This window comes from Balaenoptera acutorostrata, chromosome 1 (genome assembly GCF_949987535.1).
Source record: "Balaenoptera acutorostrata chromosome 1, mBalAcu1.1, whole genome shotgun sequence".
In the NCBI taxonomy this organism is placed as follows: Eukaryota; Metazoa; Chordata; class Mammalia; order Artiodactyla; family Balaenopteridae; genus Balaenoptera; species Balaenoptera acutorostrata.
This window is the reverse complement of record NC_080064.1, coordinates 171125523-171152380: the sequence shown is the minus strand read 5'-3', so window position 1 is coordinate 171152380 and position 26858 is coordinate 171125523. Positions and strand designations below refer to the sequence as shown.

The following is a 26858-nucleotide window of genomic DNA, read 5'->3' as shown; positions in this document are numbered from 1 at the left end:
ACAAAACTTTAAGAGTTGTCCTACATACCAGGCCACTAACATCGTAGAAATTTACCTCACGTGTATTCAACAATTATTAAGTACCTACTACGTGCTATCCCCAGGGGGTGGGGTGTGGGTGGAGGGTGGGAAATGACAATAAAAAAATGAATGAGACATAGACATGAAAACCAGGAGTCAGAAAAAGATGGGTTAAAAATTCACTGCCCTTGAAATCTAAGGCAAATCTAAGATCCAAAACTCAACTAGATAAAATTGAAATCCTAGCTCTATATAAAGATTATCTATTGCCAAGTACCACTTGTTACAATAGTTGTGAAACAATCACATCAAATGGAATACATTTTAAAACCTCAACTAAGAAAACAGTGCACTGTAAAGAAGATACAAGAGAAATATCAAATAGGCACACATAAACTTGATTTCTATTCTTGTTCTACACGAATCTTCTGTGAGAACTAGGATAAATCACTTAACCCTCCCTGGGCCTCATTTTCTCCTCAATCAAATGGAAATGAGAATAATATCTATCCTACCTACTCCACAGGCTACTAAAAAGCAAGGGAAACAAGAGATGTGCAAATGCCCTGACAAAGAACAAAAAATCACTTTATAAATATAAGGTAAGCTTTCAGTTACTAGAATTATGAAACATGTTTGAATGGTTCTTCACAAAGCAAAAAGATGGTAGCTCTTTTATTATGTTTGCTTATTTCTGCTGAAGGTAAAATCATGCTCCTCACAAATTTAAAAGCTAGAAGTATGCGATGGAAACCATCTCTAAGGTAGACAAAGCCCACAATTTAAAATTCATTTATTCCTTCACTCATTAATTCAGTCTGTCAACAAATACATACTGAGCATCAACCATAAACAGAACATTAACAAAAATTATGTGAGGTGTTACAAAAGATTAAACAATATATGAAATGGCCTACCCTTAAGACGCTTAAGGTCTAAGAGATTTTCAGAGACATACTGATATGCATATATATCTACTGGAACAAAGAATATACACATGTATATACAAGCACATATATTAAGGGACATTTTAAAATTAATAGTCATTTCATGTATGACTTATCAAATGTATGTGTAAATAAATATATAAACCTGAACAATGAATACTATAGCTCATTAAGCAAAGAGCTGTAGGATTCTTCAGGTCATAGCTGTAGCTACAAAAATAGAAATACAAAGTATGCAAAGACATTTTTGCCATTAGCCCTTTCAGCCATGCGTGGAAAAGAATTATCTTCAAAGACAAACAAAAAATGTAGTTAGATATGTTAACATACATACATGTGGGAGGAGAGTACACAGACAGTTCTATCTGTTTTATAATGTAAATCAGCAGAAATATAAAGCCCAGAGACTGAAAGGAAAAAAGGGATCCTCCTATCCCCACAATAGCAAGCACCATGGCAATTAAGAAACTGTTTGTTCATAAAACTCTCAAAATCTTTATGTGGTAAAATTTGTATAAAATTTCCAAGTTAGGAAAGAGTTGAGGAAATTTTTTAAATGTTCTATATTATGCAGTTAAAAATAAGTCAGTGTCTCAGTGGGAAGATGTCTACACCAAATACATTGCTTCTTGGAGTTAGTTATATTTGAATTAATTTCCACATCGCAATTCCTAACCACATTCATCAGTAACTCACTGTGTGTTATTTGCGGCTTACCGTTTATTTGGATCCTTTATCAAGAGCCCTGAAAGCAATGATTTTGCATCTGAAGAGAGTGTTCGAGGAAATTTAATGTCTTCCATTAGAATTAGTTCAAAAAGTTTCTCATGATCCTGGTTATAGAAAGGTAATCTCCCGCACATCATTTCATACATGACAACCCCAAGGCCCCACCAATCCACGGCTCGGCCATAGTCATTATCTTCTAACACCTAAAAGTGAAACCAGTAAAAGATCAATTTTTACATGTTAGCTTTTAAAGCATTATTTATAAAACATAAGATTTTTACATAACCTAGGTAGGCTATTCTGAGATCTTGACATTTAAATTATGAAGCATCCTACAAAAGATATAAATCACACCAAATACGTGAAATGTTCAATATATATCCAGAAATGACTGGGTACCAAAAAAGGTATTGCAACAGATTCTAAGTAAATGAATATATGAGTGCCCTAAGGATCAAATGAAAACTATTTGCATATTTTCACTTAGGTCTACTTAATTTTTCATTCTGGTTCCACTAACATGGACTTTAAGTAACAACTTAGAGCTAAACTGTGCTGATTATAGAGAACAGAATGTGTCTACCACATTCTTGCACTGAGAAGAACCAACTACTACAAATCAAACAGTGAAAGATAGGAGTAAACAAATGCAATGTACTAGAGAAGAGTCCAGGGCATGACAACCATGAGAATAAATATAAAAACTTTTGGAGGCCCCTACATGTTTAAACTCTTTCAGGAAATATTTAAGCAACAGAGTGAATATAAAGATTTGCTGTTTGGGTTGTAATAACCTTTGGTATCCAAAGTTTAAGTACCTCACAACAATTTCTATTAAACACAAACAATAAAAATTATGGACTCAATATTTGTAGGGTATATGACCTTAAATTTATTTCCCCAAACACATTACATGTAAAATAAATTTAGTAAGAAACAATATGCAAGTATAAGTTAGGCTATGTTAGAGCAACCTGTTCAAACTGAAACATGATGACATGCCATTTGTCCCAGAAAGGTAAAATTTGATTTACCTTTCTACTGCGTATGTTCCTCATCCAACGGAATTTTCTTTATCTATTTGGATCTTTCAATATTTTATTTTAAGATACTATATTTGAATAATCTTAAAGCTTACTTTATCTGATCCTCTTAGCTTTGGGATAAACAGATCAAGAAAACCATATCCATGAAATAAATCAATCAAAAAAAATCTTATAATTGATGACATTAGAGAGATTTTGATACAGAACAAAGTAGTACTCATGTTCTAAACTTTCTTAGAGTTAAGTATGTTGTTGAAGATTACGTCTATGTGACTTTTATTTAACATTTAACTAATAATTTCGTAAAATGCACATAATATTTTTGACAGCTACACTATGATTACTATAAATACTATGAAAGGCACTTCGGTAGACAGGGTATTTAAAGGTGGAGAATGTAATTTTAAGAAAAAAACTACGTTACCTAAAGATCTATTTAGTAGTGTTTTCAAATGCTATGAAAAGATTTTTTTTTCTTCCAGTTTTACCAAGACATAATTGACATACAGCTTGATACCTGATATACAGCATTGTATAAGTTTAAGGTGTACAGCATAATGATTTAACTTACATACATCATGAAATGTTTACTACAATAAGTTTAATGAACATCTATCATCTCATATAGAAACAGAATTAAAGAATTAGAAAAAAATTTTTTCCTTGTGATGAGAACTCTTAGGGTTTACTCTCTTAACAACTTTCATATGTAACGTACAGCATGTTAACCATATTTATCATATTGTACATTACATCCCTAGTATTAATTCAATTTTATCATTGTTTTGTGGCTAAAGACAACTAGAAACTACATTGGCAATATATAAACATAAGTCCAGTTCCTACATTTTTCCAAAACCCTTTTGTAAATAACAAACTAAGCAAGATGTTTTTGGGGAAAACAATAAATTCTAGTTTCCATCTTTAGCCAAAAATATTTAAAATTTCTACTTGTTTGAAATGAGTAATGTGAGAACATATAGAAAACAAGAAACAACTTGAAGAGGAAGGAATTCTACTTGTGTACTTAAAGGAAATGCTGTATATATAATTTTTAAATACCAGTGACTTTTGAATGTCTCCCACATCCAATTAGTAGAATGTACTGTTTGTAGGCCTTTATCTAATAGATGCAAGATTTTACCTAATAACAAAATTTTTAAAATATAAGTAACCTTTTACTGCATTCCTACAACAGCAACAAAACAGTGGTACATACAATAAAGAGCCAAATGTGGCTTTTAACCTCTTTTTTCATAAAACCATAAAAAGCATAAAAGCTGGATTAACTGCCTCCCGAACCCACATTTCACCAGCCGGGTTCTCATCCCCAGCTGGCAAAACTGGCAATCCTTTATTTTTGTTTAAATACCTGGTTTGCAGCCAGAAGGGAAAGTGAGTACATAAAAAAACGGTTTTATTTTTGAAGAGAAATAAGCAACTGAAAAATAAAACTGCATTGTAAAAAAATCTGCTTGATAAAATAAAATATATTTTATTTAGCTTTGTAAAACGAACACTGATTCTCAAGTTATGTGGTTTTGCTTTTGAACATACGAGCTTTAATTGAAATATACATACATAATGCTACAATTAGAACTGTTTGCTGTATTACTTTGTACTGAACAAATCTGACGTAATGTATTATCTTACTGACATGTAAAACTTAGGCAATGTCGAGGAGAAAATACCCGAACAACTCAGCCAGGCCTCTTTATCTAAGAGTCTTTGCTATCAATTAAAAACAAAGATTTCTGTTCAACTCCTACCTCAAGACAGCTGGAAGATGAAATACACAAGAAATAAAAATAAAAGTGATTATAATATTCTACATGTGGCTATATAATAAAAAACATGTTACCACTGTTCATACAACGGCTTTTCTCTCTCCTTATATCTAAATTATTTCAAAATACAATACTTTGAAATAATGTAGAAATTCCAGAGTGAAATTAAAATCCACAGTCTAGTAATATATAAAATTTACATTCTTTAACCTAAGAGTTGCAATTCCTTCTGGTTACCTCTGACGATTTTTTTTCCTTAGCAAAAGGCTAATTTACTTCATGGTTATCATGAGGGCTGATCCAACCAGTAGGATAAATGGTAATGTAGAGGTACAACAATGATGTTACATTTCAACTGCATTAAAATGCAATTTATCATATAATCTAGATATAAATGCAGGTCAAAACCTGCTCCTAAAGAAATAATCCACTGAAAGACTTATCCTGAAGAATTAAACTAAAGACAGTGTCTCTTTTCCATGAAATCAATGTCACTAATGTTTAAACTAAAATCAAGTTTAAATATGAATGCAGACATTTAGTATTTCCTTCTACACCTACTGTCCTCTGTAACCATAGATATAGCTTCACTTTATAAGCACATTTAACACAAATGCCCAAACAGAGATAAAGAACAAGTGGGGATTTGGAACACTAAAAGAATGTAAATGTTAAAAAATGACAAGAGGTCATATCAATAAACACCCCAACAGAGCACAAGCTCTAGGAAAAAAGTCTTAGTTTCAATGTTTCCACTAGAAGCCAGAGATTGCTTCACTTTATGATATAATAAAATCTAAGACTCAAGGAAGTCACAGCAGGTTATCAATTACTATTAAATGTTCTGGTAATATTTGATTAATATTTGATAACATTTAATGTAGATACTTCTACTTATCAAAACCCAGATGAGTTTAAAAAATCACCATGAACAGCTCTTGAATGGTTACTAATTTCAAAGAATGACATTAAATAATAAATTATATATCTTAAAATGATACCATCAATTAAAGTTCCCAATGTAAATATTTGGCTACTGGGTACTTTCAAAAAACATATTCATTTCAATATTCTTTTCCCAATTAAGATTTACTGGGAAGCTGAAGGAACACCTTTCTCAGCTTGTTCGCCGGGTCACACAATGCACTCAAGGCAAGCAGCTATGAGGAGGCTATGTATGCCCTGGAGTGGCTTACTGCTCAATCAATAATCCTGACAGAACAGATGGGGGAAAAAATTAAACATCTAAACAAACTGTCTGTACACCTATGTTGTGAAACTAAACTGCGAACTTGGATGAACCAATTTACCGCTAATTCAAAAAAATTTTTTTCTGGTAACCTTATATTTCAGGTAACTTATATGTGTGTTTTATATATAAACACACATGTATATACTTTATAATTTACAGAAATCCTTTAATATTCCTAACATCACAGGAATTGGCTAAAAAAATGAACTACAAATCTTCTAATTCAGATTCTAAAATGTATTGCAGCTTCAGTAGAACTATATATTTCATAAGAATTATGAATTCCATGGTTTATTGGTATTTTCTTCATAAATATATACTTTATATCCAGTTTTCAACCGCTCTAATGATTCTAAAGAGACTGAAACTGTAAGTGCCATTTGTTCTGAATTAAGATGCTGTAAGCTTTATGGCTACCTCCTAGCATGCAGACACAAGTACTTGCATGCAGCTAACATCGTATTTTCAAAAGCATTCTCTGCCTAGAACAGGCAACATTCCTGATAAGGAGAAAAGCTAAATGGATACAATACTGGTGATTAAATCATACTTACGCATATCTTCCCAGAGATTTCTATACTTCCTTTTTATCCTGAAGCAACAAACAATATGGGATTCTAAGAAACTGGGTCTTTGTAACCAAAGTATAAATGGCCATTGTAAAACACTATAGGTAATCACTAGTGTTCCCAGTTAGGGTTAGTTTTGTATATGTTCTTATGTTGCAGAGAATTTAAAATTAAACTCTGTGCTTAAATTAGGATCATTCCAAAGGACTGAATGCAAATATTCTGATTGTTAAAACCAAAAGGCTATATAACACTGAAAAGAACTTTAGGTGAAAAATAGCTACTATAAGAACTGACAGAACTCTAGGGAAGTAAAAGCTGCTACTTATAAATGTTGAGAGACATTAACATTGAACTAAAAATATCATTTTTGTTCATATTTAAACAATATCCAATTTGGGGACAAAATGATATTTTTTTTTTACTATGAAATTCTTTTTAATTGAAATATAGTTGATTTACAATGTTGTGTTAGTTTCAGGTATATAGCAAAATGGGATGGTTTTTAATATTATCCAGAAAGAGTATGAACAGTCAGCCAACTCGTGACAGAATTTCTTAAATATAAATTCTAACTATAAAGCAGACAACTTCTGTCTGAACTAATCACTGTGCTCATTTACTTAATTTTCCCCTTAATATTGGTGATGAGACCTTTTTAGAACCATCAGGAAGATGAAGGTTTTCAAAAACACCTCAAGAGGATAATTGTTACATGAATCATTAACAATTAAATAAAATATTAGGAATGTATACAGTTTTGGGAAAGCTACTAAAATAACTTTTAATTTTTACAAAAAGCTTAGAATTTGAGATTTAGTTTCATAATCTGTTAGAACCAGTAGAATTTTGTCCAAGGGTATGCAAAATGCAACTATGTGTGCTACTATTTTTATCTACAGATGAAATGTACAAACATATATAACTTTGACCTCATTCATTTATTTTAAGATCCCCTAAAGATAATATTGATAGAGCCCATAAAATTGTCTTTTTCATTTATTCTTTGTTGTATTTAAAATAAATAAATAAAATTCCATTTAGTACTCTTAAATCGAGTTTGGTTCTAACTACTCCCCCCATGTACACTACCCTCCATACTACCAACAACCTTCACCCTTAATTTACATGATTCTCTCAACCCATTCTGAAGAAGTTATTGTATACTTTTGGCCTTTCATTTACATAGAATTTAATTTCCATTTGTGCTATTATCTATATAGAATCACAATGACTTTAAGCAAATCTTTGTATCAAAATAGTTATCAAGGACTTCCCTTGTGGCGCAGTGGTTAAGAATCTGCCTGCCAACTCAGGGGACATGGGTTAAAGCCTGGTCCGGGAAGATCCCACATGCCGCGGAGCAACTAAGCCCGTGCACCACAACTACTGAGCCTGCACTCTAGAGCCCGCATGCCACAACTACTGAAGCCCGCGCGCCTAGAGCCCGTGCTCTGCAACAAGACAAATCACTGCAATGAGAAGCCCGCGCACCGCAACGAAGAGTAGCCCCCGATAGCCACAGCTAGAGAAAGCCCGTGAGCAGCAATGAAGACCCAACGCAGCCAAAAATAAATAAATAAAATAAATAAATTTAAAAAATAGTTATCAAAATATTCTTGTCTATTTCAGATATTGTCAAAATACATATTATAAAAGATATTAAAGCTAGTAGACTTCAAAAGAAAAGTGAATAAAATGATACCAAGTAAATGTTTTCCAAAAATGAGGTTCTGAAAACTAGGAATACATCAAAAAATCCATTTTCAGCCACTGAAAAACACAGTATTTTACACATATGAAATAAAATTATACACACTTTTTTCCTGAACAGCAACCACCACTAGATACCATGTATTTTCCAACAATCAAGTCAGTTTTTGCAATCTTTTTGTTAGTTCTAACTTGATTATCAAATAATTTTTATTTTTACACTATTACAGAAGTGCATTTCTCTAGGTTTCCAAAACCACCTTATTCAACCTTCCCCATCTGTCACCATCTGCTTCTTTTTAGCATGTACTTTTTGTGTGATCACATAAGCATGTGAAAAATAACTAACATTCAGATGATTATCTGCTGGTACATTTGAGGACTGGGCATAATAAAAGTGAACTGCCAAAACGTACTTAACACTTTTAATTTTGTTGGGTCTTGCATGTAAGCTACATTTGATTTTCAAACTGTTTTACAGTTGGAAAGTTGATCAGGTACTGCTAACTCAAAAGCAAAGCTGAGACTCTAAATAATTAGCACTGCATAAAAGGATGGTTTGGATTCAATGAGAGCCAAGGCAAATAATAAAATTTAACAGTAAGATTTTATATGTGATTTCTAATTTCTTTATAATTTCTAGGCATGAAAATATAGTAAAGATTATGAAAACAAAATCCCCTCAAAATATCTTATAGTCCATAATATATGGCAGGTCAAATTTATTTCCTTCTAATACAAGAAAGAGCAAAAACACTTTAAAACTATATATACTAATGCATTTTTAGAGATGTAGCACACTAAATGTATAGTTTATATGCCTGCTAGGACTGTATCTCTGCAACCTCTTTTAAAAAAGACAAGATTTTTTTTCCCTTTAATAATAAAGGTCTATAATTCTTCATCAAAAGAAGAGAACAAATACTTTAAAAATACCCTTTTTTCAACAAATGGCATTTTTATACTATAAAACTTTTCTTTTCCTGGTGGTCTTTGCCACAAGAAAAAACTTAAGTTCATTTAAAACTAAAGTTTATTTAAAAATCAGCTATGAGCCTGAGATATAGTACAGTTAATATATCAGCTTTGAACCAATTTCTAACAGTCTTTTTGAAGTATCTTTTAAATACCCTTCAACCGTCTTTAAGCAGCAGAGCATTCCTACCAGATTAAAACAGTTTAGGGACGTCCCTGGAGGTCCAGTGGTTAGGACTCTGTGCTTCCACTGCAGTGGGCACGAGTTCGATCCCTGGTCGGAGAACTAACATCCCCCATGCTGTGCAGTGCAGCCAAAAAAAAAAAAAACAAACAGAAAAAAAAAACAAAAGAAAACAAAACACAGTTTAAAAGGTAACGGATGCCACTGCTAGATGAATGATAGGTTGCAGAAAGATCTCTCCATAATGGGTAAACAAGTCTTCTATAAGAAGAGGAGAAGGGAAAATATTGACAATGAGCCCTTCAAAAGAGAAGCAGTGCTCAGGCACATATTCCAAGTCTGATAAGCAGCTACTAAACAAGAAAAGTCTGGCATTAATAATGGTATGAACTAGAAATTTCAAGGTTCAAAGAAAGTGAGAGATACCATCTGAAGTAAAGGGAAGAGGCTAGTTTCGGCTCTTGCCAATCCCTCTCTAACTCTGACCAGCTATATCTGATCACATTATTGCCCTGCTCTTAGTTCAAAAGTGATTTTTCCTTGTCCATGAGATCAAATCTAAACTCTTTTGCATTCTGATCCCAATCTATGTGTCCAGCCTCCTCTCAGTCTGTTCCCTCTTTACCGTCACCAGACCCTCCCACCACCCTTCCTTTTCCTTTCACCATTCTGTACATAATTCTAGTAAAGCAATTATTTTCTTGCACAGTAATGATTATTTTACATATCCTATCACCTTAGTAAATATAGCAAGCTACCTGCGGACAAAAAACATTTCTTATGATCTTTGTATTCCCAGCACCTAAAAGAATGCATGATACCTAATAAATATTCAATAAATATTTCTTTAATGAATGAATGAGTGCTCTTCAGTGAAATGGTCCATATCAGAGACCAGAAAAAAGGACTTAAATTCTTGTTTTTAAAAGTAAGAGTATAGGGGCTTCCCTGGTGGCGCAGTGGTTGAGAATCTGCCTGCCAATGCAGGGGACACGGGTTCGAGCCCTGGTCTGGGAAGATCCCACATGCCGCAGAACGACTAGGCCCGTGAGCCACAACTACTGAGCCTGCGCGTCTGGAGCTTGTGCTCCGCAACAAGACAGGCCGCGATAGTGAGAGGCCTGCGCACCGCGATGAAGAGTGGCCCCCGCTTGCCACAGCTGGAGAAAGCCCTCGCACAGAAACGAAGACCCAACACAGCCAAAAATAAAATTAAATTAAAAAAATAAAAAATAAAAAAAAGTAAGAGTATAACACAAAGTTACCCTGATTTAACAAAATGCAGTGTTGGACACAAATACTTAGAATATAAAAGCATAACTGCATGAGAAGTTAGTTGTTTCAAGATTTGTCATCCGCAGATAGTAACCACAATGCTCACTCTCTACTGTAAAAACAAGGTGTCAGGATTTTAATTATGAATCAACATCTATCAGCCATGGGGTATATAAACTTCTTTTAAAGACCAGACTTCTGCAACATTTTTTTTAAAAGGTATACAGAAAGGTTTTCTTACGTGTCTTTAAAAAGAAATTGACAATTCCTTGTGAATTGTAAACTTTCTATTTAGAAACAATTGGACTCTTCTTGCATTAAATTCTTGGTTTTGTTCTTCAGTTGATGACATTTGCATATAAAACAATATCTTTGTTTCTTAGGAGATCATCTGCTTCTGAAATGAGATGTATTTATCTTCTACAGAAATAATTTCCCCTAATCGTGACACAACTAATTTTGTTATTCTAAATATGGGATATCATCAGCCATAGTAAATGTATAGCAAGGGCAATTGGAACTCCAGAGAAACAAAGATTTTGTTTTTCATGACATTCACAAAAACAATCCTATTCTAGAAAATGTAATCTTGTATTTGAATAAACAAGAAACAACATTTCTAAACTTTTACCTAATTCAGCTACAAAAATGGAAAATTTTAAACTCCAGATTTCATAACAGAAAAAATGTTATTTTTGGCAGCCCTCGATAAAATAATATTTGGAAATTTACTGTGAAAAATACTGCTAATATTTCAAATTACTAGCATTTATTTACAGTAACTCAACATTCTTGAAATGTAAATTTAATCTCTAACTGAAAAGAACTATTGTAATAATAAACTGGCATTAGTTACTATATGTATAGGAATGCTAGTATCATTCTGAATGTATTCTTATTTCCTAATTCTTTTGATTACCTTTTGCTGTTGAGCATTTACAAAGCATCTATTTTAAAAATGACAATTATTTACATCTATAAGTGGCCTTGAAATAGTGACTGTTTTGGGCCATGATGTATGTGGTTAAAAAAGTAAAAATAGGCTTTATAAGATGAACCTAGTTAGAATCCTAATTCTATCTCTACCACCTCCTAGCTGTGTACAGTAAGTCCCCTACATATGAACAAGTTCCGCTCCAAGAGTGTGTTCGTAAGTCCAACTTGTTCGTAAGTCCAACAAAGTTAGCTTAGGTACCCAACTAACACAATTGGCTACATAGTACTGTACTGTAATAGGTTTACAATAGTTTTCACACAAATAATACATACAAAATAAACAAACAAAAAATAAAGAAAACATTTTTAATCTTACAGTACAGTACCTTGAAAAGTACGGTAGTACAGTCCAACAGGTGGCATACAGGGGCTGGCATCGAGTGAACAGGCAAGAAGAGTTACTGACTGCAGAAGGGAGAGGAGGTGGGAGATGGTAGAGCTGAAGGGTTGTTAGCAATAGGAGACGGAGGGCAAGCTGCAATTTCACTCACACCTGACGTGTTCGCATCTTTGAAAGTTCGCAACTTGAAGATTCGTATGTAGGGGATTTACTGTACAGATTACATTAGAAAAATTCTGATCCTCAGTTCCCTCACCTTTAAAAAAACAGGTTTTCTATCACAAAAGGTTATTCCAAATATGCAACGTACATATATAGCATGTGGCACATAATACATGTTCAATAAATAGTTATCTTCATCCATCAAAGATTAATGCCTCCCTATTTGGCTCTAGCCACACTAACCTTGTTGGAGTTTGAGGGAAGAACTGAACTTGTTCTGCCTCACAGTTTTTATACTAGCTGCTCTCTGTGTTTGGAAAGCTCTTCCCATCTATTTTTACAATAGTTGCCTCTTAGCATTCAGGTCTCTGATTAAACCCCTCTTTCCCTGAACATTCTATCTGCAGAAGATTATATTTTCCAAAGACAGCTGTAACAGTATCTCCCATCTCACATGCTCTTTTACAATGTAGAGGTGGGGTCTATGTCACTACCCCTTAAATATGTGTAAGCTTAGGAATGCTAAACCAATAAGCATATGACAGAAATGATGTGCAGTTCCTGAAACAAGGCCATAAAAGGGGATTCACAGAGAAATATTCATAGCAGCATTATCAGCCAAAACCTGGAAGCAACCTAAATGTCCATCAGTTGCTGAATGGATAATTAAAATGTGTTTATATTCATACAATAGAATATTATTTGGCCATAAAAAGGAATGAAGTATCAATAACATGCTGAAGCATGGATGAATCTTGAAAACATACTAAGTAAAAGAAGCCAGACACAAGAGGCCACATATTGTATGATTCCATTTATATGAAATGTCCAGAACAAGCACATCTATAGAGACAGAAAGTAGATTAGTAGTTGTCTGGGACAAGGGGAGATAGGGGAGGAACTAATGTGTATGGGATTTCTTTGTTGTAATAATGAAAATATTCTGGAATTAGACAGTGGTGATGATTGCACAACTTTGAACATACTAAAAACCACTACTGTGCACTTTAAAAGGCGGAATTTATGGCATGTGATAACAAAATTTTTAAAAATATACTATGAAGAAAAATTTTCAAAAAACTAATGAAACATTTCTTCATGGTTTGCTAGGTTTTAAAAAAATGGAAGCAGTTTCTAAACTGTTCCCTAGGACGTTCACTTTTAGAACCTACAGCCAAAATAGTTTGGCTACCCTGAAGCCACCAGTATGAGGAAACCAGGCCACTTGGAGAAGCTGAGGCTTTTGAGAGCCCTGTAAGGTACCAGTTGAGAGCCAGCATTAACTGCCAGACACAGAAAGAGGGGAGCTTCCAGATTCCAGCCTCCAGCCAGAGTCACCCCCTGCCGTGCCCCATGTACCATGAAGCAGTCATTCCTGCTGTCCTGACTCAGAACCTTCAATCACATAAAATGGTTAGGCTTTGCAGTGGTCTGTTTTGTAGTAATAGTAATGAGAACACTACCTAACACATCCACCACACCACAACCTCCCTTTATCTAGCTTCTTTTCCTTCATGACACATCTTCATCGCATGACACTGTTATATATATATTTTTATTAGGTCTCCCTCCACCAGAAGTGAGTTCCCTGAGAGCAGGGTCCTTTGTGTCTTGTTTGTATAAACACACCACCCAGAAAAATACCCAGTATATAGTAGATGAATAGTATATAATTGTTTGAATAAACAAATTAATGAATTAGTATGGAATCCTCAGAATGGGGAGGGCACTAGTTGAAGCTTGCTTTGATTTGGCATGATTTCCAAAATACAGCTACTGTCATTTCATTAACTCTCCCAATGAAATACTTCCCAATCATTAAGTATGAAAACCCACGATATTACAAATACAAATTATCACTGTTTCTTTGTTTCTAAGGAAAATCCAAGATGGTTCATAAAACTGTTCACATTCTTGCTGTAGTCATTCAATTATTCTATTTTAATAAATGAAATAAAATAGGCATAATCAAGAAATAAAACACACATGGCCAAGAAATAAAAATGGACTTTATTGTAGTTACCAGTATCCTTGTACTTATATAGTTTATAAAGTTTAACTTATATATATTTTTGCCCTAGAATACCATGTTGAACAAGTGGGAGCAAAACAGATTTGATTCATGTTGAAATCCAGGTCAGAGTAGTAGACACTGCTATTTTTTTTTTAATGCTTAAATGGTTTACTTTGCAAAACATTATATCAGTGTTATTTGTTTCTATGAATGGAAACATAGCCTACCTCTGGGGCCAGATACTCTGGTGTACCACAGAACGTCTTCATGGTGGCTGCATCTGTGATCCCTTCTTTGCAAAGTCCAAAATCTGTAATTTTTATGTGGCCATCTTTATCCAGCATCAAATTCTCCAACTGTGTAGTAAGAAAGATAACATAATTTGTTCCATAGTCTTCAAAAATAGGAAAATACTGTTTTGAAAAATAATTGAATGTTGAGTAAGATATTTTGGAAAGAGGACACAGAGTTCATAGAACTTTTCAGTACTGACAAACCCTGTAGCTTCCTAACTCATGTGTAAAAAGAAACATTTTATCAAATACTTCACAATAATAAATTGATTTTTAAACCCATAGGAGTAAGAGCCCGTTATTGCATAAGTTCTGAGAAGTAGAGCCTAATTAACTTCCCAAAGCAAACATCAATCCTCTTTTTTCCTGTTTAAAATAAATTGTGATCTAAACAATCCCAAAGAGACAAGCATCTTCTTCTGGATATATGCAGATGGTTTTCAACCATTTCTCTTGGGAGTCTAGTGCTACTATAAAATATTCACTTACAGAAATGTTTCTTTGGTGGTGGTTATAAATCAAACCTAAATCTTGTTTTATAAGGTAAGGCAATATCCTCTTTTGCAGTTCTTTGTAATAAAGAACTACCAATCCTTTTACAAATAAAAAGAATATGAAAGTCAAACATTCAACAGTTAATGAAAACATATAGCACAGGTATTATAAAGTTGGAATCTCTTTGAATCCATTAATACAAAAAGAACAATCTTGAAGACGTAACCAAATAGTAAGATCATCTGCCTCAAGCGAAAATTATGAAATGCAAGGGGGAAAAGAGTTTGTGCAAAGCCAATGCAATTAAAAATAGTAACAATAACTGATCTTTTTCTTCCAATTTGAACCTAAAGTTACAATTATCATCATGCAGAGATACATGTGAGTTCTGAGTTGTAACCTTATAGTCTTACATATAGATGGGGCCCCTAATCTTGCTCAGTCATATAGATATAACCTAAAGGAATACACAGAAATGCATTCACAAAAAACACATGTGAAAAAAAATAGTAGCAGGATGAATGATAATTAACTTACTTAAGGAGTAGATCATTATTCTACTCCTTAACATGATGATGTATGAAAGTGCCTAAACAAACTCTGAAGTCAGTATCAAATTCAAAATAGAACTCCATATAAGAACATAAACAGACAACAATCATATAAAATTTGATGTTATACTCTGTCATATTACCCAATGTCTTATAAACCAGAAACTAAATACAGTTAAGCAAGCTGTGCTCAGTGAAGGAAAGCTCAGAGTACACATAAGTCCTTAAGCATAGAACTTAAATGTGCTACCCAACTGAACTCAACGCTCAATACGTTTCATGCACTGCATAGACTTAGAGAAATGAGTGTCTTTGACTTGTCTACAGAGAGCTGAATGAACCCTAAATATATTGCTAAACCTTTCAAAAATGAAAGTTCTCTTATTTTATCTAAATTCAGAGAGACTGCATCTTCCTCATGATTCTCTACTAACTGGAACCCCAAAATCAAACCCAATTTGCACAAATGGCAGTAAGTCCTAAATACAGAAACCAATCAGAAATGTCAAGAATCTCTGTCTCCTTCTCTTTCTGCCTTGAAAACCCTTCTCTTCTTCCTGCTTCTGATTTTCTCCCCCTTTTCCTTCTCTTTCAAACAGCACTCTCTTCTTCCTCCTGCTCCTACCTTGCCATAACAAGAAAGAGAAGTATACACTGGAGTGTCTGTTGTTTTGTTGAATGAAAATATATATGCTCTTTTCTTAACTTTTAAAAATATGCTTATTGTTCTAACATGAATACATCATAACATATAAAAACAAAACCAAATTAAGTTCTTAAAATACTATATCTTTTATAATACACAAAAATTCTTATAAAAACGTCAAATAATACATAATAATATTGAATAAAATGTGTTTGGTGTATATTATGTCAATTCACTTTATGTGCTTTACATGCAAAGTGAAACATGATAGTATGCGCTAATGTGCTAATTCTCCACATTTTGACGAGACTGTTTTGAAGTGGATAGATACAGAAGTATCAAAACATATAAATACTGTTTTTAATACCAATAAGTACATATATTTTTAAAATTCCCGATTCATACCTAATTCTCTAATCTCATATCTCATTTCCAAGATACCAAGGGTTGAGGGATGAGGAATGAAATGAGATGCAGGGACAGGGTTTGAGTGAAGAATAGGAACAGGATGAAAGTGACCAAGAGTCCCAGTTTACCTAGAACTGAGGGGGATTCCCAGGATGCAGGACTTGAAAGTTCTACAACTGGGGAAGTTCTAGGCAAAACAGGACAGTTGATCATTCTACTTGTTTTATAAATCAGCTTAATTACAATGATATAGTCAGAAATAAGGTCAGCCTACGGGATGACTGTGAGAGATGGGGTAAAGGTCACCATAATGGGGATAAGGTAGCATATTGCACAGGAGGCAGTAGAGAGCAATGTGCATAAGATTACGGAGTCAAGTCAGAGAACTTAAACGTAAATTCAAGTTTTATCTCTTACTGTGTAACCTTGTGCGTGCTGTTGACATCTATGTGCCTCAACTTCATCTATAGCACAGAGGTAAATAACAGTAACAATTCCAATGTGACTGTTCTGAGAATTAAATGAGATACTGAATGTAGAACTTAATCAATAAATGTATTGATCATTTATTAAACATGGAGAGTTTAATGGCTGATTTATAATTTATCAAAATGGTGTGTGCTCTTCTATACAAGAGCAAAGTTCAGAAATGGAACCCTATAAAACACTTTTGTCAGCTCGGGACTTCATTAAAAACACTTTTTAATATGCAACGATTTCTTTTGAATAAACAATAAAAATATTTTACAATTTTTGAGCCAGTTATTTTATAATAGTGTCCACCTTCCTCCATCAATTATTTTTCTTCTCTCACCATCCTGAAATGTCATTTTGCTGAGCATGAATGACAAAAACAACTTGTCCATCAGTATGAACAACAGTCAGAGATACATCACCTTAAAAAAAATGATATCCCCAAATCTAATCTTGTATAAAGATAAATTGGGGGTAATTAAATATCCAGTCTGGTTTAAAAAATAAATAATAATTTTATATAGATGCATAACAAAGTTTTCATAAAATATAAGAACGATCAGTGTTATGATTCACAAATGTGAAGGATGCACAGAATCACCTGGTAATCTTTCCAAAGCAGATCAATGGCTTAGATATATCAAAAACACCTGGAAATCACTTCCTTAGTGCATTTGACACTAACATAAAGAAGATTTAGTCAAACATTTTTAGGGACCCTTCCACTGTGTAAAGGAGGAATAAAAATATTTACAAATCACCTTTCTTTGGTTCTCTCTCCTAAATCTAATGCTTTCCTTCTTCCTTTTTTTAACCATAAAAGGAAAAATGCATACACTGTAACTGACTGTTCAGGTACTCTCTATTATAAAACTTCATATGCATCTGTTTTATCTCCACTATCAATCTTAGCATCTAGGATTGAGAGCAGGGCATTATGTTTATGCTTAATGGATGCATCCACCAGCAAAAGCAATGTATGAAGTTAAATAGGAAGTCTGAAAGAAAAGATTATATATTCAAATCTGGGTAATGCTTACAATTTGTATCAGAGGATTGTTTGTCATCTAATGGTTCATACTTTGAGGAGACAAAAATATTAGTCATGCTAGAGTTTCCATTTAAAAAGGCAACATTTTTTACCCAGTTGAATTGGACAGGCATTATTTGACAGAGAATCTTGATTTGGTAGATTTTGAAATCTTTTTTCCTCTGTGCTTTGTGAACAAGAAATTATAGCAAGAAAACACTAGGCTCCTTTTTCTGCTCTTGCTGGTGTCTCGAATAAAATTAAACTCTTCTTATTAGAAAGTTTAAGAGTTTTTAACTTTTAAGTTTTTAAAAGCTTTCTAATATACAATTCATATATATTCTAATATCTATCTATGATAAATATACACACACATATATATATCTTTTAGGCATCACTTTAATTAAATGGCTGACACTTTGTGATTAAACAAAGGAATGATAATAGCAGTTCCTAAGGGCTCTGACAACTACTGTAGCAATACCAAAAACAAGACCCTTCACTCACTCTTACAAACCCTTTTTAGCACAGTTACATCAGTACAAAGACTGCCTCAGGCTCAAGAATGTAATAAGAAATTCCTCCCCTGCACACTGCATATTTAGGTTTATGGGTATCCAAGTTGCAAATGTCACATGGCTGACCTACAGGAACTTAATGACCATGGAATTAAGACAGTGTGTTGAAATGCTGAAAGGAAAACTTTGAACCTTCCTAAGATGGAAAAGAATTCACAATATACAATAGCAGAGATCCCATCTAGGTTAGGGTTTAAGAAATATTACATTTAAGAATTTACTACACTTGAGTAACATAGCCCAATAGTATAAGTTAATGTTAGAGGTGGAAGGGGTTCTTAGTAGCAGTGGCTTAAAATTTTTATGAAAGAGGAAATCCAGAGTGACTGGTTAGAAGTGGGAGTTAGAGGATATGTCTTGAGACTCTGTATGTAAAGTAAGCACACTGTTTCATTCAGACCGCTAGTTTATTTAGGAGTTGAGGAAGACTGGGAGGGCTGTGATATAAGGCTCTCTGAAACCATCCCTTTGTGCCATCACTGAGTCTTAGAAATTATCTAAATCTATCTGGCAGTTTCTCACATTAACAATGTAAGTGGTTAAATTAACCATTAAATTCTCTGATTAGGTAGAAAACAAGATTAGATTTTCCACAAGTAGAATACAGTAGCAATTTACGCATTTTTTTGCCCTTCCCCCTGTCATAAATTCTTGGGAGAAATTAATTCTTTTTAAAAAATATTTATTTATTTATTTAGTTATTTATGGCTGTGTTGGGTCTTTGTTGCTGTGCACAGGCTTTCTCTGGTTGCGGCGAGTGGGGGGTACTCTTCGTTGTGGTGCGCAGGCTTCTCATTGTGGTGGCTTCTCTTGTTGTGGAGCACGGGCTCCAGGTGCGTGGGCTTCAGTAGTTGTGGCACGTGGGCTCAGCAGTTGTGGCACATGCGCTTAGTTGCTCCACAGCATGCGGGATCCTCCCAGACCAGGGATGGAACCCGTGTCCCCTACATTGGCAGGCGGATTCTTAACCACTACGCCACCAGGGAAGTCCCAGAAATTAATTCTTAATGAAATTCCAGTATCAGTACCTTTGCAAATGTCCCTAATTCAGCCTATCCTATCCTTGGATGGCCATCGTCATTGAAAAGAAAGGTATATTGAATACTTACAAAAACAAGAGCTAAGCAGAAAAGAAGTTTTCAAAAAAATTTATACTACTGACACAGTCTTAGGAGAGATTTCTTCAAATTTTTATGCTATCATAAAGCAACATCAGTTTTTCCTAAGTAATCACAAAGAATTTGGGTCCTTACTGAAGCAAAATTTAATATCATGACATGTATTGATAAATTATGCAAACTTACTTTTTAAAGTACAACAAAAGTTGCAATAATTTATCTGTTGCTGTGAACACCAAGTTATTAGGAACTATGAACTGATAAAATGTCTTAAATTAACTTGCACATGAAATAAGGCTTTGCCTCTAATGATGAATGGGGCAGTGGCAAACAGGTACTGATTTACTTGAGAGGTGCAGCTACCATAAGTATCTCAAATGGATTTGTATTTGAATAAACACAAGGTCATTAGTAAGGAGAAGACAGAGACAAATCTGAGACAAATCAAAGTGGGTACCTAAATCAGTTTTTGATAATGCTATTTTGAATATATTTTGTATAAGTATATTTAAAACATTCCTTCTCTTATCTTTGGCAGCTTTATTCAAATTTTAGATTTACAAAGATCTCCTAGAATTAATCCAATGAATTCCCCCACCTAAAGTTCATTTCATCTCTAGAAAGGCAGAATGGTGTAATAAAAAGAACATTATACCTGGAGTTAGGATTCATGGAATCCAATAATCTTGACTATGTCACCAACTTAGTCCATTACTTTGAGTAAATCCCTTACTAGGCTTCTAGTCTTCAATGAGCTCAGCTGTAAACTATGGGTCAGCTCTAAATTTTTATGATTCTACCTAAAGATCTCATTCTATCATGTGCAATATGGATACAAACAACACGTATAAATTGTGAATGTCTGACTTTTTACATTATCCATTCTTCTCGGTGTATGTTCCATGGATTCTGTCCAATGCTATACATTTACTTAGACCTTTAACTTAAGGTTATATTAAAAAGTAAATAAATTTAGAGAGCAGAGGCCACTTAATTGTCTAAGAAAGTTAGTGGTCTGTTTATATGGTAACTACCTGACTGGTATTCATATACAAAGTATTAGCACTGTGGCTTAATAAATTTAGTCTAATTTCATCATCAGAAAGGATGGAGCAACAAAACTCATTAAATGAACTTCAATGTACCAATATGTTGATTCATTAATGAGAAATGATCAATGGAGATGCTGACCAAAACCATCCCAATTATGTCATTCCTTAATCAATGCTAGCAATCAAGTGAGTATTCTTTTGTTTCTTTAGACTAATAATTCCATCCTCCAGCTTTAAGCATTTTGGATATATTACTAAGTACTTTAAAATTATTCTCATTTTCTTAAATCCAGGAAATTCTCCCCCTTCTCCCTATAAACAGAATTCATAAAATATAAAGTGGGAATGGTAGGGGGGAGTAGATCAAGCAGAGAAGAGCTAACTACTTCTAAGTAAATTTGGAAATGCTATATAACTTATGTTTTCTCATACCATATAACTAAATTTTTTTTTAAAACTCTGGATTCAAGACATTTAAACGTTATAGGATTATTTGGCCATTCAGACATCAGATATAGGGATGCTGAATTCTGCCACTCCTGGCTATAAAAAGCAGCAGGCTAAATACAATCATATTGTTGATTTATATCCATCTCTGGTCTATTTGGGCACTTAGTTGATCATCCCTGATATAGATATAGTTGCATAGTTCATTTTTCCTAAAAACAGAATTTTATAGCTTCTTTAATCAATAATATGTTAAGAAATAAAACAATAAAGAAGATGTGGCACATATATACAATGGAATATTACTCAGCCATAAAAAGAAATGAAACTGAGTTATTTGTAGTGAGGTGGATGGACCTAGAGTCTGTCATACAGAGTGAAGTAAGTCAGAAAGAGAAAAAATACCATATGCTAACACATATACATGGAATCTAAAAAAAAAAAAAAGGTTCTGAAGAACCTAGGGGCAGGACAGGAATAAAGACGCAGACATAGAGAATGGACTTGGACTTGAGGACATAGGGAGGGGGAAGGGTAAGCTGAGATGAAGTGAGAGAGTGGCATGGACATATATACACTACCAAATGTAAAATCGATAGCTAGTGGGAAGCAGCCACATAGCACAGGGAGATCAGCTCGGTGCTTTGTGACCACCTAGAGGGATAGGATAGGGAGGGTGGGAGGGAGACGCAAGAGGGAGGAGATATGGGGATATATGTATATGTATAACTGATTCACTTTGTTATAAAGCAGAAACTAACACACCATTGTAGAGCAATTATACTCCAATAAAGATGTTAAAAAAATACATACTATATTTCATTGTCATCATGTAAAATAATATTTTTTGAGATAGTTACTTCTTAGGGATCATTCATAATACAAATGTATGTGAGAGCAACATCTTAAAATAACTTAGACAACTGCTTAAATAATTAGATAACTTAAGAATCACAGGTGTTTAAAAAGGAGTGAATGGGAGTGAGGGGATAATTGTGATTTCTCTTACATGCTATAATATGTAAATATATACCTTATTTCATACAAACAGAATTTCATAAAAGACTAGTATAACTTCTATTTCTACAAATCATATTTTAAATGAACTAGTACTTGATAAATAAAGCAATTCTGTGTCAGATTTTAATAGGTCAAGATTATCATATGATTTACTTTTTAAGAAAGTAAGATTGTCACATTTAGAACTTGTTCAGAGTGTGTCATGGTACAAATTTCCTTAATATGACCAATCTAATTCAAAACAGTGTCACGAGAATTACTGCTACCTTTTATGAGTTACTCCGGGGGTCAGCAAAATATGGCCTGTGGGTGAAATCTTGCCTACTGCCTGTTTTTGTAATTAAAGTTTTACTGGAACACAGCCAGACACGCTCATTTACATATTGTCTGTGGCTGCTTTCACCCTACAACAGCAGCACTGAGGAGTTGCAAAAGACACTGTAAGAGCAGCAAAGCCTAAAATATTTACTATCTGGCCTTCACAGAAAGTTTGCCAATCCCTGAGCTATTCTGAGGGTCTTAACAGAAAGAAACTTAGAGAAATAAAGTCACTATTACTGATAAAACAAATACAGTGCTTTTTAAAATGGAAACTAAACAAATTGGTAAAAGGCTATATTAAAATGCTTCAGGTATTTAAACCCACTAAAAATGTAATACCAAATCAAATATTTTCCTTCCCCCAAATAATCTTATTTATTATAAAAATTTCTTCATAATACATCACAGGATGTTAGAATATAATAATGAAATTTATTTTAAAATGTCACTTGCAAAGTTACTTGACTTATAATCAGATGTTTAACATTACTCATTACACTTTCAGAAAAACGAAACTATTATTGGTAGATCATATTTGATCAGAGCAGTCAAAAAGAACTTATTTTACATGTCAAAAACTTGGACATAAAAGAACTACACATTTACTGGTGAATGAAATTTCCTGTCAAATACAGTGAACCAAATTCTTAAACAGAGTGGTTTTATTTCCCAACTAAATCTGCTTTTCTCCGAACTGTGTAACTTTGTAATTACTTTGTGTTTGTCCCTACAGCCTCTGCAAAAACAAATTCTGATTACTTTTCTTTTTTACCTTGAGATCACGGTACACAATCTTTCCGGAATGTAGATAGTCCAAGGCAGAGACAATTTCTGCACCATAGAAACGTGTGCGGTCCTCAGAGAACACCCGCTCTCTCGACAAATGGAAAAACAGCTGCAGGGTAAACAGCAGGGACAGGATTGTAATAATTACTGATTTAGTGGGGGAAATTAACACAAACATAAAACACCTCTCACCACCATATTGTGATGATAGATAGTATACTCTCAGTGGACACTGAGCACTCTTAGACAGCAGCTGGCTTATCTTTTCCAGGTTTCCAGGGGAGACTGCGAGCTGTTAAATCAGCACTTTAATCAATATACCAATCTTGTTTAAGGCATTCTGCTTGCTACCCATTTAACCTTCAGTTACCAGAGGAAAAAGTATGCATCATCAGATTACATCTCTCCCTCAGTATACTGTTGCTTCACTCTTTCAAGGATTAGGTATTGAGACTTTATTAAAATAAATGCACATAAGCATAGATGTAATATTTCTACTTAATTATCTGATTTACACTTGATTTCAAAGAAATGACTGCTGATTTGTGGAACCTTATTTATGTGAACTTGTTAAATTCTACAACTCTTGATTCATCATGATACCTCTAGAGATGTTTTCAACGTTTAAATCCATGTTTTCTGCAATGAGAAACTGTGAGGCTTTACGTTTTCAATTTATTTTAGTAATGCCCAAAATGGACTGAGAAGCTCCCATTATTTCCCTAATAGTTCTCAATGTAGACTCTTCCTATTTCAATAATAATTAACTATGACACCAATCTTTTCAAATGTAATCACTTAAAACTATAAGCCCATCCATTTCCCGTTAACAACAGTCAACAAATATTTATTGGGTTCTCACTGTGGTCAAGCATCCAGCTCTCCATTTAGACAGCCTCTTTATTTAAGAAACTGCCTGTCTCAGCTCTCAGTTCAATAATGTATATGAGGAAGGAGCCAGTTTCAGGCACTATGAATTGACTACTGACCTTTTTGTGTACTGTTTCACTGTATTAAGAAATCCACCAAGAACAACAAAAGATGGTTCGCAGTGCTGAGCACACTGCCAAGTATCACAGTAGGTACTCAATACATGTCTTTGATTAAAGAAATGAACCAATCAATGTATCCTTGACTGCAAGATCAGAAATTAACTATATTTTCACATGGATTACTTCTACAAACTGCTTCTACAAATTTGTAAGAATTATGGTTAACTGAGATTTGTTTCTCACACACCAAATCATAATTTAGGTAACATAAAAGAGGTTCTCTATAGATTCCATCTTCCCTTTTCCCACCTCCAACTCCACTTAAGAGTTTAACATTATTTTAAGATAAAATTTATGCATAACCCATTGTCATAGTAAAGAGAGGGAGGTAATATCATGTAACTATTGCCAAAAAAGACTGGCTCAACATTATTTATAGTAAAACTAAAATGTTTGGCAGATAGTCTCTAAACTTTAATGCTCTCTACTATATTGTCATATTTTATCAAATCTAAGATGCTGTTGATTGCAACTCTACCAACTTTTTATGTTAATACCAAGAAAAAAAAATGAGGTCAATTAAAACTATGACACACCATCAAATATAAAAGGCATTCTGACTGAAGAAATGTTCAATGTGTCTTATAAATGACCAAATATACTATGCCAAAAATCAAACCAATGTATGAAATTACTCAGGGATATGCTTCAAAATTCATTCATTTTATAAAGGCACATACATGTTATTAATGCTCTACCATTCAAACAAAGACAGGAAGTAGAAAGAAGCATGGATCATCAGTAAAACCATTCTGAAATATTTCTAGGTCAAAGTAATTTCTGTCATCCTTTAATACAAAATATCACTAATTTTGATGAAGGAACCCCTGTGACCCAGATTTATGGTAGTCCTCTAATGAGATGAAAATAATGGTTAGATTTCTAAATTTTCTTCAAATGTCAAGCCTAGTACCCACTCATCTACTATACAAAAGATATAGATTTTCCCTAAATCAGCATAATACATGCAGGCTTCTAGATCTTTATTTAGACCATAAATCTTCAATTTGTCTTCCAGCCAATTTCTATAAAAATATCAGCTAAAAAAAAAAAAGCTACTTAAGGAGAAGAACTCTATTTCTCAATCTGCTCTCCTCTGATGTCTACCCTTGCTACTTTATGGAACTTATTCCTGTTAACATAACCAAGAACCTCTCGTTCTGGAGCTTAGAACATCACTTATTACCCTCTCCTTCTTATAAACATTCCTTGGCTTTGGTACTACAACTCTCCTGATTTTCTCTGAATATTCCTTCTAACTTTCTACCTTGGCTTTGAACCAACTTTCCATTTAGTGAGCATCAATTACTTTAAAGTCACTGTTATTGGATACTGGGAAGAGAAAAAGAGGGCATACAATGGTGATTAAGACATAATCCCTGACCTTAAGAAATTCAACCCGATGAAGGAGATATACGCATAGATAAAAAAACAAGAGAGCTATGAGAAATTCTGTAATTCTAATATTAAAAATGCTTTGGAGGCAAAGGATGATTAATCTTTATTGGAATGATCTGAGAAGACTTCACAGATAAGGTAGTATCTCACGTTTTGAAGGATGGATTTTTCACAAATGGAGAATATAAGGGAAGCATTCAAATCAGTGCAAGTTTTATCTATCTTAATATTTTGACCACAGCCTAGTATAGTACATCAACATAGTAGGTAATTAATAAATGTATGTGGAACGAATTAATCCCTCTTAATATCCATCTTAATATTTTGACCACAAGTTCTATCCATCTTAATATTTTGACCACAGCCTAGTATAGTCCATCAACATAGTAGGTAATTAATAGATGTATGTAGAAGAAATTAATTCTAAAGAAAAAAAAATAGTAATGGCAAGAAAACAACACATAGGGAGGGCATGTAGCTGAAGAACAATAATACACATTCATGCTAATGACAGAACTTAAGCAAAAAAAAAGAAGAAAACGAAAAATAAACCCACAAAGATGAGGCCAGATTGTTTAGGACCTTGACTGCCATGATATGGCTTAGAGATTAATTTTGTAGATAAGGAGTGTCAAAGACATTTGGGTTAAAAAATTTAGCATAATTTTATTTATTTATTTTTGGCTGTGTTGGGTCTTTGTTGCTGCGCATTGGCTTTCTCTAGTTGCGGCGAGTGGGGGATACTCTTTGTTGCGGTGTTCAGGCTTCTCTTGTTGAGGAGCATGGGCTCTAGGCGCACAGGCTTCAGTAGTTGTGGCACATGGGCTCAGTAGTTGTGGCTCGCAGGCTCTAGAGTGCAGGCTTAGTAGTTGTGGCACACAGGCTTAGCTGCTCCGCGGCATGTGGGATCTTTCTGGACCAGGGCTTGAACACATGTCCCCTGCATTGGCAGAAGGATTCTTAACCACTGTGCCACCAGGGAAGTCCGAAAAAAAGTAGCATAATTTTAAGTAGACAACTCTGGCAGCAACTAGAGAATCAATTTAAAAAAATCTGAGACTACAGTAGTCAGGTAAACAATTCATAAAGTGCAACAAAACTTACTGAACACCAATTCAGTACAACCATTGTGAAAAAGCTGCAGACACAACGAGAGGAAATGGTACCAATCTGAAAGAA

The 26858-nt window shown here is 33.9% G+C and overlaps 1 protein-coding gene across 4 annotated transcripts in view; it reads right to left on the bottom strand.

Moving 5' to 3' along the window:
• The window catches only part of AKT3 (AKT serine/threonine kinase 3), a 392608-nt gene that overhangs the window by 84916 nt on the left and 280834 nt on the right, over positions 1–26858 (bottom strand). For all 4 annotated transcript variants that reach the window (XM_057550146.1, XM_057550151.1, XM_057550143.1 and 1 more), the window contains 3 exons: positions 23216–23338; positions 14238–14366; positions 1686–1900 (listed from right to left, as the gene is read on the bottom strand). In XM_057550146.1, coding sequence (XP_057406129.1) covers positions 1686–1900; positions 14238–14366; positions 23216–23338 — 467 coding nt within the window. The remainder of the gene's footprint in view (positions 1–1685; positions 1901–14237; positions 14367–23215; positions 23339–26858) is intronic.